This window comes from Camelus ferus, chromosome 21 (assembly GCF_009834535.1).
Source record: "Camelus ferus isolate YT-003-E chromosome 21, BCGSAC_Cfer_1.0, whole genome shotgun sequence".
Classification (NCBI taxonomy): Eukaryota; Metazoa; Chordata; class Mammalia; order Artiodactyla; family Camelidae; genus Camelus; species Camelus ferus.
Window position 1 is genome coordinate 22,573,101 of NC_045716.1, and position 15,283 is coordinate 22,588,383.

The 15,283-nt window shown below is 44.8% G+C and overlaps 1 protein-coding gene across 1 annotated transcript in view; it reads right to left on the reverse strand.

Moving 5' to 3' along the window:
* IL6R (interleukin 6 receptor) overlaps positions 1 to 15,283 on the reverse strand; it is a 52,493-nt gene that overhangs the window by 12,289 nt on the left and 24,921 nt on the right. The window contains exons 7-8 of the mRNA XM_032464159.1: positions 8,121 to 8,167; positions 6,908 to 6,977 (exon numbers count right to left, since the gene is read on the reverse strand). Coding sequence (XP_032320050.1) covers positions 6,908 to 6,977; positions 8,121 to 8,167 — 117 coding nt within the window. The remainder of the gene's footprint in view (positions 1 to 6,907; positions 6,978 to 8,120; positions 8,168 to 15,283) is intronic.

The window sequence follows — 15,283 nt, forward strand, 5'->3', positions numbered from 1 at the left end:
CAGAGATCTCGGGCTGAGAGGACTTGGAAGTGAAGGTATTTGTAAGGTTGGAAATTGAATTTGTTTTAATTTATCATTTGTAAGTTTGTGCTTCCATTTACCGATGAAGGCCTGGTATTGCAACCTGAAATCTGTATTTGTACTTTGTAGTTTGTATTTGAAATAAGTTGCTATGGGGGGCACGCCGTCTGTTCCATCTAATAGCCCACTGAGTAAAATTTTGAATGACTGGTCTAGTTATAGTTAGCCACCTATGACTAAGAAAAAGATGGTATTTTACTGTAATACTGCTTGAGTAGTGTACACTTTAGGCTCTGGGGAACTGCTGGCCTGAAAATGGGTTGTTATATTACTACACCATTCTCCAGTTAGAACTGTTTTGCCAGAGAAAAGGTAAATGGGAAGAAACACCATATACATGAGCCTCTATGAAAGCCCACAATGAGGAAGGAAGCAAACCAGGTACTAGATTGCTGGCTCAAAGACAAGTAGAGAAAGAATATAAAAATGAACAGAGAAAGCTTAACAGACAAGTGAGGGAAGGAAGAAAAAAGAACAAGCACCTTCCGATGTCATGGTCACCCAAGGAATCATAGACGAGGAAGGTAATGACTGACAGGCCCTGGGGCTCTTGGCCACGTTAAAGACCCCATAACAATTGCCACCCAAGAGCCTCGGGTGCAACTGACAGTGGAGTCGCAACTAGTGGGCTTTCTAGTGGATACTGGCAGAAACTTCTGCCAATGACTCAACTGCTGTTACGACCTCTGGAATGCAAATTTTGAGGGAGGAAGTAAGTAATTTGGAAACAAATAGAAATCTTAAATGCCTTCTATAGAAGTCAGTAAAAACGTTTAGCTATCTAGACAGGCAACTTTGATTTGCTCCATCTGCCAAAAATCCAATTTGAATCCAACCTCTTGTAACTGATGAGTTTTACATTGTTGTACCTGATGCATGGCTAAAAGGTTAAAGTGGGAACTATGAGGTCTCTGTGTTTGTGTCTTTGTACGTATCTGTATGTGCGTTGTAGATATGTGGCACTGCCAAAATTAATTTGTAAAAGAGTTCTATTTAATTGGCTTAAAGAAAATTAAATACTTTCATAAGTACTCAGGAATATAAAAGAAACTGGCCAGAAGGAAAATCAGGTTCATATGATCTAAAAAATAGTACTGAATTGATATCTGGTATTTGAAGCTAGCTTAAGCTTATTGGTTTGATTAATATAGACATGGCTTTAGATTCATTAATGTTAAACATAAAACTATTATTGTACTTAGGTTTAATAGAAGTCCATAAGACCTTGTCATATCTGTTAAAATTTGTCAGCAAGAAAAATAACTTGGTATAATATTCTTGTAAGTAACTTAAAAGCAAATGAGAAAGAGCTTTTGGGTAAACTCTTTAGGAGTGAGTCTTTCAGGAATGTCTATTCAAATGATCTCCCCAGGTATTTGGTAACTTGAAATTTTAGAGTTGTGCTAAATTAAGTTAAATGATGGAAGTTTATTAAATAGCTAGGTCATTCTCAGATAAAATAAGATATCAAAACATTAATTGCCGAACATTGACTTCCTTTTACAGAGAAACTAAACTTATTTAGAAATGGATATTAATAAATGTTTGGTGCCACCCTGAAATATTCTGTACTATTAAGAGAAACATCTCAGTATGCTAGGAAAGTAAGATGAATGTTTTCAGTGAAAGAAGGTATAAGGAATGGAATTATATTTCGTTAATGGAAAAAGAGTGACTTTGTCCTAAAGCTGGTTGCTTTTGAATGAAAAAGAAAAGAAGGGACAAAATAATATAGATACAGAAAATTGTGGAAGGTTTGTGGAAGAGGAACCCTGAGAAAAGAGTTTTGTACATGGTTGGGATTGGCTAAGTTTAGAATAAATTTAGTCAAGTAAATGAATCTTAGAAGTAAGCTGGTACAAGACTAGATTTGGTTCTCTCTCTCTCTCTCTCTGTTAAGAGGACAAAGTTTTCTTAAAATGTTAATCTGCATTTAGTAATAGACTGTAAAGTTTCTTTTACTCCTTAAGTGATCTATTCTGTATTTACCTTTGAAATATTTTATTGTTAATGAATAAGCAACGTTTCACAGTGACCTATGCTTTTATCTGACCAAGTGTTTTGAAACTTTTTAACAAGTTTCCCAAATATCAAATTTTAATCAGAATTCTTTTGACCTCCAGCTAATTCTGGGATGCTTCAGAGGGCCACCGAAACATCCCAAAGAGAGATTTTAAACTAGTAAGTTTCATTTGGTAAGTTAAGTTACATGGGAAGTACTGTCAAATGAATAATAAATCTTCTTAGGTTATAGTGTATGAGAAAATATTATTAATATAGATGTTCTAAAAATTATATGGAACCCCTAAAAACCTGGTATGTCTGGTATGTCACCAGTCATAATTCTGGTTATTGTAACCAGGTTTCTTTATTGAGTCCAGTGTAACTAGGTATTTAAACATGCTTTTAAGTCTTTTGTCATTTATAGACAGTTATTGTTTTATTCTGATGCTTTTGCAAAATGCTTTCAAGATTTACTGGTTTCTGATAAATTGCAGATTATAGCACTGAACTAAATGGGGTAAGAAATTTTTAAAGTCTGATGGAAACTCTTGACTTCATAAAACTGTTTAAAAAAGGATTAGTTACATGGGACTGAGTAAACTGATGAATATGGTTATAATTTTTGGTTTTGTCTGAAATATTGCTGGCTTTAAATTTGGGTTCTCCAGATATAAAGAAGCTCTTCTCAAGCTAATTATGACTTATAGCAATTTGGTAAACTATACCTTTGTAAGTAGAATTAAAACATTTATCTTTTTCTCTTTCCCTGATCCTTCCAGGGATTGGAAAATCTTCCCAAAAGTTTCATTAGATAAATTTTAGGAAGGTCACCTTCTAACAAGTGTAGAAATCTCAAGGTATTTTGGGGACCTCAAAAGGGGAGAAATTCACCTAAATCTGCAAGACAAAATCCGTGACAGGTCCTTGCTGTGACTTTCCTGGCCTTGAGGCCTTTTGGAAATTGAGACTCTTTCTGAGGAATTTCAACACAGCCAATTTAAAAGAGCCTATATGATGAATTAATCTTTATTTGGCTATGTTTGATAAAAATGAGGGTAACCTTAAAGAGAAAAAGACTATATTTCAGTGTATATTAAATTCTAGTTTTGTTAATTGAGGTCTGTATTTACCGAGACTCACTTCTCAGATCATTCCTTGCTGTTATATTGTTGCAAAGTTTAATTGAATTATTAAAAGGACACCCTAGGTTTGTTTCTGAAGCTCAGAAACCTATCCTTGGATGAAGATCAGATGCCCCATCACATACAAGAATAGACATAATTTAAAGAACTATCTTCATCCTGCATGGAAGGACCATTTATCAGGCCTCTTAACTAGCCCATGCACAGCCACAACTGAAGGAAACTGACTTTTGGATTAATTTCCAGTCAGAAAGAGCCCCTGCACTGGAATGGCCTACAGAGGACTGCTCTCCTTAAAACAATGCTCCAATGGAGTAGAAGCTACCAGACCAGGATGAGAAGATGACACCTGAGGTAGACAGCTGACCCAAGACACCGGACCAAGCCTCACTTACTTGAAAATTGCTCACACCTTTGCTTAGGAACTAACTGTATCTCACAATCTTATGTAGAACTAAAGTTACTCCAATTGTTAGGTCTATGGTCAACTAACTAGGTCCAGTACTTCGGGGTCACCTTGGTGGATTTTCTCCACTCTAAGGGTCTAACTGGCAAGCTTTTAGGAAATTTATTCTAGAGGAAAGAGATTAAAATTTCGTTCAGGTCCCTAGTAATATTACTAGGTAGGATTTCCTCTCTTGGCCAATTAACACCTGCTCTAACCCTGGCCATAAATATGAATTTTCTTCTTAAGTAACCAGACATATAGTTCTATAGGAGATTTGTGATTATAATGGTGTTACTCTAAACATGGGAAGAAGCAAAAAGGGGAAATATTTTCCTGGAACCATAACAGGCTAGTAAGATAGGTGGCCCAGAGACTTCCTGCTACTGGTAATAAGGCCTAGTCCCGTAACAGCACATTGAGTGTGGCCTGTCAATGAAATCCTTGCCTGACCTAGGAATGAGGCTCCCAGCACCATGGGATGAAGTGGTCATGAAATGCCTCCCAGGCCATGGGCTAATTTATGATCATGGGGGCACTTGCCATCTGCCTCTACAGGGGTTAAGTTGCAAGCTGCTGAGGTCTCTGACCTTCAAGATACCCTTAAAGAAGCGCAGGGTGGAGCTCAGGAATGAGGCTCTCTGTGCTCTGGGAAAACTGGCTAAATAGGCCTTCAGATGGTTAGATATTTTCAGGAGAAGATTTTATGAGCCCAAATTCTTGCACCTCCTCATAGCTAGAAAAACACTAAAATCATTAATGGTGACATCTGCTTTGGCCATTAAGGAGAGAAATGCATTTGAAAATCAAAATGGAATAACTGTGGTTCAGACATCCAGCATAAAACTAGGTAACCATTGTGATTTTAGACAAGTTTCTGTATTGCTGAGAACTTGAGTTTTCCGAGCTGTGTCAAACTTGGGACGCAACCAGCCGTTCTCAAAGCAGTGACTGCTGGCAGCTTGTAGCTGCAACTTTATGGATTTAAGTTCTCCTCTTACAATTTTATTTTATTTTATTTTGCAGGGGGAGGTAATTAGATTTATGTACTTATTTGATCTTTCAGTGGAGGTACTGGGGATTGAACCCAGGACCTCGGGCATGCTAGGCATGTGCTCTCCCACTTGAGCTATACCCACCCTCCTCTCCTCTTACAGTTACTGAGTTTCTAGATCCACACTGCCTGTTGTACTTTCATACCAGATGAACCCAGGAACATCACCACCACTGCCCTGGAGGACACAAAGCAACAAATATATAATGTAGGGAATTCAGCTGCATATGTGTGAGAAGTTACATCTCAAGTTAATCCCTGGTTCTCTGGCCTTTTTGGAAATCCCAAGGTCTCACATCCGTTCTTACGGGAATTCTAGTTTCTGTTATCACTTCTGCTAACAGGAGTCAGTATATCTCTAATATTTAGATTGTTTCCGTTGTCTGATGTGTGGAAAACAAAGCAGCCTTAGCTGCTCATTTTGAACTCCCAGCCACATGGTAAGATCAGGTTTGCTTGTTCCATTTCAAGGCCCCCGTTCAGCAGGAAGCAGCCAGATGAGCACGACGCTCATCTCCCTATTTCCATAGAAACGGAATAAGAGAAACTGACAGTGGGGATTTTGAAGGAGGATTAATAAAATGGCCACATTTAGGCTAACAGGTTGCTTATTCTTATGCTTGCCCTTTAAACAGTCAACTGACCTGACTGACCGGTTGCTACTCACAGCTCCAGGCCCACTGTTCAAACTGAAGCTGTTGACCTTACTGTGTCTACCTTATTCCAGTAACCAAAAGCTATAATCATGCTTGGTCTCTGAGTCAATCTCCAGGGAGAAGGTCACAGAGCTGTAACCTTACAAAGTAGGCTGAATACCAAGAAGACTTGAGTGCTTACGAGATAAAGAGATCTAAGCGCTGGCCTGTGCAGAACTGGTCACCTGGAGGCATCATGACGTCATTCTAAGTCTTCTGATGAGAAAATGATTCTGTTGATTATTATCGATGCCTTGTTGTTCGAGCTATGCTATATACCCACCCCGAGGTGGGGTCACAGTGTTGAAGGCACCAGCCTGCTCTGAGTCCCCTTTGCCTGGCAAAGCAATAAAGCTGCCTCTTTTGTTCTAAGCTCCAAGACCCGGTCTCTGAATTCTTTGTCTCATCAGAGACAGGGGTGATCTTTCGGCAACAAAGGTACAACGGACAGGACCTGCTGAGGGAGTGAACATGGGAAGACGGGCAGAAGAGGAAGCAGAAGAAGATACCCAGAGAATGTGGTGTCAGTTACTGACATAAAGACCATGGTCTTTTGGGTCCCTTCTCCACAGAGGCCCCTGAACTGCTGCCCAGCTTCCTGCCATCCCACCCACAGCATTCAAGGCTCATTTCAAATGGCACCTCCCTCCATGAACTTTCTGTGATTCACCCTAGCGGCCAGGCACTCTCAAGTCTCTAAATCTCACTTTGCTTTTTCTACTGGCTCTCCTTTCGCCAGTCTCACATTGTTACAGCCACTACTTCACTCTTTGCCGGAGCCTGCCCCCCGGACTGTAGACTCCTGGAGAGCAGGGATGGGTTCAGTTCCCTCTGAGTCCCCAGCTGTGCAGGCAGAGCTCAGCCCCAGGGATTTAGTAGGTCCGCTTACGTGCACTGCACCAGGTGGGGCTTTGTAACCAGGATGGCAGAGCACAGGCGGCCAGCATGGGTGTGGCAGCGATCTGTCCAGGCAAGGGTAGGAGGCCAAGGGCTTCCTCAGAAGCCCAGAGCCACCAGGTGGGCCTCCTCAACTACCGAGCCTCCAGAGTCTGGATTCCACGAGTCCCATTCATATAGTAAAAGAAATATAGGACCTGGGACCTTTCTTGATGCAAATATTGGTAAATTTTCCTGGTCTTGCAGGTATAGGGAATCACAGGCATTGAAGTCAAGGGCACCCAAAACAAAGATTTCCCTCAAAGTGTATTCCATTTCGGACTCCAATAAATTTTGCAGCACATTCATTTGTATTCTGGGCCCATTGTGAAACATACCACTGACTTATCCCACTCTTCTTGCGGTCTCATCATTGAATCTTAGCTGACAACATCAAATACAGATGCATAAAGTAATAAAAATACTTCTGCCATTGCTTCTTTTCATTAAGAGGACTGGCGCTCTGCCTATATTCCCCAAAAGGACTTTCTGCAAAGACATTCTTTTCTGCCCCTTAGGCCATAGGAACACACAAATATTTGGTCCTTACCTGGGAAGCTTGTGGCATTTGCGGAATCTTTGTAGAAAATATTTTCATTATCTTCATTAGCAGTAGGTGCCTAGAAGAGACATGCCTGTCTATAAGCCTGTTTAAGTGGATTCCATCACCATTCCAGACCCAAATGAGGTGACACCTCCTCCTGAACCCCCTCCCTGGTCCACCCAAGGCATTCCTTTCTTTAGCTCATGAACTGCTCCATTTCTGACCTGTCACTCTCAGCTTCTGCACTATTATTTGTATCCACCGCTTGCCTACTCAAGGTGGGGACTTCTTTCTATCTGCCTCTCCACCAAGAGCTTAAGGGCACAGCACCTTCCACAGAGATGCTCAATAGATACCCTGAAGCAGTAGTTATTTTACGGGTCTGGTGCCAAGGCATAGGTACCACTGGGAAAAGCACAGGCTAAAATCCTAGATCCATCGCTTACCAGCTGTGTGACCCTGAGCAGATTTCTTAACTCACGTGGGTGTCAGTTTCCCTCCCTGTAGGCACAACCATCCCGGCATCCAAATCTCAGATAACGCAGGGATGAAATGAGGAAGCAAATGCCAGGCTCAGAGTCTAGCACAGCATAACAAATTCTCCAGGTCAATTCCCTCCACTCTTCGGCCCCACGGGCACGGACTTCACCCGGGAGCTGCTTCCGCCAGTGCCTGGACAGTCCCACATCCAATACGGTCAAGGTGCAGGACCCAACCCTGTGGTGCCCAGCTGCAGGGGTGGCTCAGCCTCCCAGCTTAGTGTGTAGAGAATTAAAGACCAGAGAGGAGACGTAGTTGGAGGGGAAATTGGATTACTCAAAGATTTGTTAAGCAGCTTCAGGAGTAATCCTCTTTCCAGAAAATTATGACACCGGGAGTCCACAGGGGAAAAGCTCAGACGAACTGAATCTGAGTCACAAGCTAAGCCGTGTGTTGGTGTCCAGAGGCTCAGGGATGAAACAGCAACCACTCAACACAGAGCGGCTCTGCAAGCCAGGCCAGCGCCACTCCACACTTCACATGGCCCTCGTCCCCCGGACAGGACGAGAGAGGTATTCCTCTGCTTTACAGAGGCATGAAAGGACAGGCAACTTGCCCCAGGCCAAGTTTCTAGAAAGTGGCAGAGCTGGGATTTGGACCAGTTTCTGCCCAAGGCCAGCCCACAACCCGACACACCAGAGGCGGCTGCCAAGATCCTTTTACAAGGACGTGAGCTCACCTGTGTGGAGGGGGGCTGCACGGTCTCAGCTGGAGGACTCCTGGATTCTGTGGGTAGAAGATTCATGATTAATGACTGATGGACCCTGAAGTCCTGTCTCGTGTGCTTCAGAAGCAAAATAAAGCTCATCACAGTGTTATTCAAAAGAACTTTACGTTGGAATCAGCCAAATATCCAACCCTAAAGGACCAGCTGTATAAATTATGACATAGCCATTTATGGCAGAAGTCTTTAAAAATATTTTAGAAAACAGTTGAGGACATGATATAATGTTACATGAAAAATGCAAGACAAGAAAAAGTTTCATATAGTTTGATCCAAAGTTTCTAAAGAAACATAGTTATATCATTATTCATATGTTATATGACTTACCATAATATATTCACACTCAGAAAAAAAAAAAGGAAGACTTCAGATATAAGATATAAGCACTAGTAACATTTTAGTCTCCTTCTATGCACCTTTTTGCAATAGAAATATTTACTTAAACAGCAAATTCTCATCTGCCTGGGCGGGTTTAGTACGCTTTGTGGGAGAAGGGAGGTGGACTGAGCCCCCTCCCAGGCCCCTCCTCCCCATGGGAACCGTGCTTCTGCAGAAACCACCAAGACCGCAGAGGGCCAAGTATCAAAGCGAGAGCACTGACACGGGGCCAGGCTCAGCGGCAAACACGGGCCCGAGGGACCAGGCGCTGAACCGTGACAAGCAATGGGTGGAATGCTCTGGATTTTCAAATATTTTCTTTTCAGCTTATTATTTTTCCATAAAGAAACTAAAAATACCACAGAAATGGTTTACACAAAGATGTCGAGCCTCCCTGAGCCAGAAGTAGAATAAAGACTAGCAGAGGGGATGGAGGAGAGGGTGACCCTGCTCCTGCTCAGGACAGAATCACCAGAGGGTATGCGCCATCCCCAGGAGGGGAGAAAACCACACACCAGCAGCGCTGGAAGGGACATAAGAGCATGTTCTCCTTCTTCAATGCATAGAGAGGAAACAGAGGCCCAGAGAGGGAAAGCAACTTGCCCAAGATCACACAGCAAGTTAACCCAAAATCAACCTAGGATAAATGAGAGGGACACGGTCTCTTATTCCTTTGTGTTCCTCCCAGCCCAGCCTAGCAGAGAACAGTTAGATTCCTAACAGGATGACTGAAGGATGAACAGAGGGTAGGGGGACACTAGAATGAAAACTAAAACTAGGACCCAGGGTAGCACTACATAGGAAATATGGCCAACAATAGATGGTCATTCAGTCCAGTATTTCCCAAACCCAGGTCTGTTCAGCATCATCTGTGGCCTTTTAGGTCCCATCCTTGAGCTATGACCTTAGGATCTTGGGGATGGGATTCAGGCATCAGCATTTTAAAATGTTTCCCAAACCTAAACAGGTATCTAGGAAGAAAGGGAGACTCGCGTAAGTTCTACCCTCAGATCTGGCCTCCAGCATAGTGTGTTACGCAAAAAAGGACATTTAACCTTTGGTGGCTCAGATCTCTGGGGAGAAAGTGGGAATCTTTGCTCAAATAATCCAAGAATGTTAGCAGAATGAATAAATTTTTTCTAATGCGTAGTAAGATTGTCTTATATACCAAGACCTTCTAAAAAGCTCCCTAGATAACCATGGGGACCCCGGACTCAGACCATTTTGTCCCCCGAGATGGAAGGAAGAGGAGCTTTTGCATTGTTATTAATAATAATCATTCCCACTTTACAGATGAAGAAACTGGGGTTCGGGGGAAAAGTGAGATTAATAATACTAGTAGCATACAAATAAAATATCACTAATATTTCTAGTACCAATTTTTGTGGAAGCTCACTATACCCCAGTTCCAAGGGGTTCATTTGCCTGTGTTAGCATCTCATTTCACCCTCACAGCAGCGTAAGAGGCAGGGTACTATCATTTCATGTTTACAAAGACACAGAGGCTTAGGAAGGCAGTGGAACGTTGGTAACACCAGGGAGCGTACTTTTTTCTCTTTAGACAAAAGTATATCGTATTTCTCCTAAAGTATTTTATATTTCCTAACGCCTCACTTCAGCTAGCATGTCGGGTGAAAGAGAGGAAGGAACTATCATTCCCTAGCCCCCATGTGTCCCCCATGTGCCAGGAAGTAACAGGGGCAGAGATAGTGGTGGCGGTAACACAACAGTAACAACAACAGTGACAACAATGCTTAACATTCACTGAGCACTTACTATGCACCAAGTACCACTCTACCTACTTTACATGACTCAATTCATTTAGTCCTCACAGCAACCCTCTGAGATCGGTACCATTAGTACCCCACTTTACAGATGGGGAAAATGAGGCACAGGGAGGTTAAATAACTTGACTGGAGTTTTGTAAGAAATAAGTGAGAAAGCTTTTTGGCCCTAAGAACAAACTTTTTTATTCTTTATCTTAAAAAATCATCTCTAGATTGAACATTTCTCAGATTTGCAGACTGTATCTTACTCATCTTGGTAGATGCAGTACTTAAAACACAGGCAGGCATCTTGCTGAAAAACTGCGTCGTTAGCAAAATTTCAATTATGGAAAAGCACTTGGAAAAAAGATCATTAGGAACATTAACAGTGATTGCAGCTGAATGTGTTCCCTGTATTAATATTTCCAAGGTTGGAAGATGTACTTTTATATTCATAACAAAATGAATGAATGACCAGACTCCAATAAGTAAGGTTAATAAAGACTACACATGAGTTTTTTCCACACGTGAGTTTTTAAAACAAGAAACTTATTTGTGATAGTTTGAGAATTGGTTTGGGTTTGCTTGCTTGGATTTTAGAACAGAGATGTCCAGTACAAAAGAGGCCTTCACACGAGATGGGTAACCTTGGTCAAGACATTCAACCTCTTTGGGACCTTGTTTCTTCACTTCTAAGCAAGGGGATGGCTTCCTCCTGCACAGATCACCTGAGGTCACAGGCTGAAAGGACCTAGCACTGGCCTGGGACACAGTAATACCTGTTTAAACACTGACACGACTCTCAAAATTCAGAACAGAGAAAATAAAGCATTTTTTTTCTGACACAGTATTTTTAAATTGTAAATTAAGATATGGGCTCCGGGCTCAAGGCTTGGAGTAGAGAGGGGAGAGAGGAGTGGGCTGAGGACAAGAGAAGAAAGAGAGAAAAAGGATGCCAGAGGGTGGCAGACAGATGAAGGGACAAGGAGAGAGGGACACACCACAAAGCCAGACATTCACACAGAGGGGGTGGGGGCGGGGGAGACTGGGACCCACAGGCTGAGCAGCGCCGGGTGGCACCTTCCACTCTGAGCTTCACACCTTCCCTCACAGCCTGTAAACCACCAACCAGAAAGTTAATCACGGCTCCTCCATTTGTGAAAAACAAAGCAAAACAAAAAAACACCAAAACCCCAAAAACCTCACTGAGGAGCTGACAATCTCCTGAGAAATAAATCACCTCCAGCTGGGTCCCAAAAGCCTCCCAGACTGGTCTGTAGAGAAGCCAACTGGTCTGAGGCCAAAGGAGAAAAAGACGGACAGGGCAGTGTGGATGTCTCCATGGTGCAAGGTGGCCAGTGTCCTTCCTTCCGAGTTTAAGCCCTCGTTTCATCCTCTCTTTTATGAAATGAGGGTGATGGTCAGTGGCAACAGCTCCTTTTTACTTAACTGTTTAGTTTCATGTCCTTACTTGGCAAAATTAAAAGCTGGCGACCTTACTTGGTCCCCAGAATTCTTTTTGAAATTGTACGGACACATGAAGTCCCAGTAACCTCTGAGCTGTGTGCAGAGGTGGGGTGGACAGGGCGGGTGTGGGAGTAGGAGGTGGGGAGCTGTGCGTGGAAGGAAGGGGAGCCTCGCAGATGACGATGCAGCGTGTGAAGGCGCTGGGCCAGGTCAGTCCCGCCGGAGGGAGGGAGGTAAGTGAGGGACAGCCAGGCACGAGGCCCTCTGCTCCACGCTCGGGAGTTTGAGCGGCTCCTGTAAAGCAACGGGAGCCGTGGCTATAGGCTGGGGAGTGACAGACACAGGCTTGTGATCTAGAAAGATGCCTGTGGCAGTAGCGAGGCGGACGCCTGGGGCTCAACAGAGATCAGTGGCGGGGGGACGTCCTGGCTCAGGGGGGAGCAGGCTGGGTGGTGGCGTGGGTGGGGCGTCCTTCGCTGGACGAGGGCACAGGGAGGTTTGTGAAGGAGGCCCCAGGCCCAGGCTGGGCAGAGTGGAGACATGAACCTGGAGCCCAGGAGACAGTGCAGCCTGGGACGCAGTGAATCCCCGCGATGCTGGTCTTTGGGACACACTCCCACGTGCTGGGCTCTGGGAGGCGGGTTTTGGGGTTGGGGGTGTCAAGGCAGGCATTATTACTCCCACTAAGCTCCATCAGGTACCTCCCTAAGGTCACGCTAGTGGGGTCAGGGCACCCAGAGCCGAGTCTGCCTGATGCCCAGCGACAACACTGCACAGGGTGGCGGCGGCCAGGCCACCCCATGGGACCGGCACGCGGAGAGGACAATGGAAAACAGCACTGCAGGGGATGCCACGCTGAGAGGTGAATAGGGCCAGACCTCTTCAGAGATATGCAGCCACATGCTCTTTTTTTGTTTTGTTCTGGTGAGGGGAGGTAATTAGGTTTATTTATTTATTTTTAAGAAGAGGTACTGGGGATTGAACCCAGAACCTCATACATGCTAAGCATGCGCTCTACCACTTGAGCTATACCCTCCCCGACGCTACCACATGCTCTTCAACCTGCTCATTTCCCACTTGGGGGTGCTGAGGAGAGGAACAGAATGAACTCTCCTACAACGAGATGATCGGAGGGTTTGAAGTGACAGTACGTGGCTGCAGGGATCTAGGCCAGGGAGACCCAGCTGCCCAGACAGTCCCCAGCCCCGGCCTCAGGGGCCCCCAAGGGCCTAGTGAATGCCAGCTTCTACCACCTCCTCCATCAGTGTGATTCCCAAGAATGGGTCCACTCTGCTCTCTTCCAGTCACAGGAGGTTCTAATGATTTTCCGGGTGTAGGTGAGCAGGGTGTGAGAGGGAGTTAAAGGCATTTGTGAGGAATAGGAAATAACCATCTTATGCCCAAGGACTTTTCCCAGGTACTTTGCCGCAAGTTCGCTGTGCAAAGGGTCCACAGACTTGCCTGATGCAGCCCTGCCGGTGCAGCCCTGCCAGTGGTACTGTCAGAGAGGATAAATCTAGGAGAACTCCCGCTCTGGAAGGAGCTGCTAACCAGTTGCCTGTCAATGTGTAACCTCTTCTTCTTGCCCTGACACCAGGGTGACATCAGCCCTCGATGAGTCACTGCAGCAGGTGCTATCAGCAGTCACCTGGCCTTGCTAGCTGGAGCAGGGGCCCAAGACTGGGTGACTCTGGGCCGGGCCCTCACACAGGGAACCTTGCTGCGGCCACAGCCTGTGTGCAGCCAGGCCTTTGGCCTCAAGGGGGCAGCACTCGCTGAAGTCCAGGCTCCTCAGTCCCCTCCCCCACCCACCCCCTACATGTCCCCTCACCCCCACCCTCCTACAGGCCTTCCAAAGTCAGCCTCTACCTGCCCCAGTTGGAGTTCCCACCCACACCCCCATCGACAGCCCTGGCCTTGTTCACACTATTCCTTTGCACCCACTGTTCCCTCTCCTATAATCTCCATCCTCTACATGGGAAACTCCTATACATCCTCCAAGACACAACTCAGACGTCACCTCTTCCACAAAGCTTTTTCTGTTCTCTCTAAACCACCCCTAAGAACTGTCTGCTCCACAGCCTTATCACACCATATTACAATAGGATGCTGCCCCAGGTCCCTAGCACATTCTAGAATCACTTGGAAAGCTTTCTCACACTACCTATTCCCCACCCCCCTCCACATTCTGATTCAGTGCGTCCAGGATTGTACCCCAGGTAGTGATTCTGGGATGCCCATAGCCTCTTTATCCCAAGAATCAACCAACCCGGCACTGCAATTGTGCATCCCCCTCCTTTGCAGTACGGGTTATTATTCCTAAGGAATGTTCTTTCACTGGACTCATAAAAACTCTCCAAAGGGGACAAGACAGATCATATCATCTCCACTTTACAGATGACAAGACTGAGACTCTGAGAGGTAAACTAACTTTACCAAGGCCATACAACGTGATTCCCAAGTCCAGTGTATTTCTCATGACCTCTGTGTCATGACCCCCCCACCTAGACAGGGACATCCTATCTGTCTGGGCGTGACGGCTGGAGGTCCTTGGGGCTAGGAAGCCCACTGACGCAGTAGCTAGTGCAATGACATGTCCTTAACAGCCAAATAAGTCTACTGGCAGCAAAACACACCTAACCACCCTCTCATTTTCCAGAAGTGCCCCCCAATTTCCAATCTAAATCCCTCAGGCATCAGAATCGATCATCCAAGTTTCTCTTGCTCTGCCCTCAGTGGAGAGGGGAGCAGCTAGTCTCTCTGTTGGATATATTCACCACTGGGGTTCTGAAGACCCCCTGAAACTACATATGTACAGAATGGGGTGCTCCAACTCTTCAGCTGCTTATGTGAGAAGAGGCCAAGTGTTCTGTCCAAGCTTACACAGTCCCTCTAGCAAGTCACAGAAGCAAAGCAATCTGGGGCTGAAAAGTCAGACAAAGACCATGCCCCTTCCACTGGGGGAGGATGTCAGCAATTCAAAGAGGAGTATCCACAAATGAGACCAGCTGTAGGGGACGTGACCAGACGGGTGAGGAGCCCACAGACCATCCCACACAGCAGCCTGGGAACAGATATAGGTACCCTGGGAATTCCAGAAGAATTTAGAGAGAGAGCAGACTTGTCAGAGATAACCCTGGAGAGCAAGGCCCAGTGAGACAAAATCAGGTTCACAGGAGAAAGAACATTATTCTTGAAAAGATACTCAATCTAATCACGGAAATATAAATTCAAACCACAATGCCACAATACCACACCCATTAGGATGGCTATTATTTAAAAACAAACAGAACAGAAAATTACAAGTGTTGGCGAGGATATGAAGAAATTGGAAGCCTGCACACTGCTGATAGGAATGAGCAAATGTTAAAAAAAAAAAGTGTACTCAGTATGGAAAACAGTATGGTGGTTCCTCAAAACATTAGAAATAGAATCACCCTCTGATGTAGCAATTCCACTTCCGGAGATATACTCAAAAGAATTGAAAGTAGGGACCCAGACAGATAT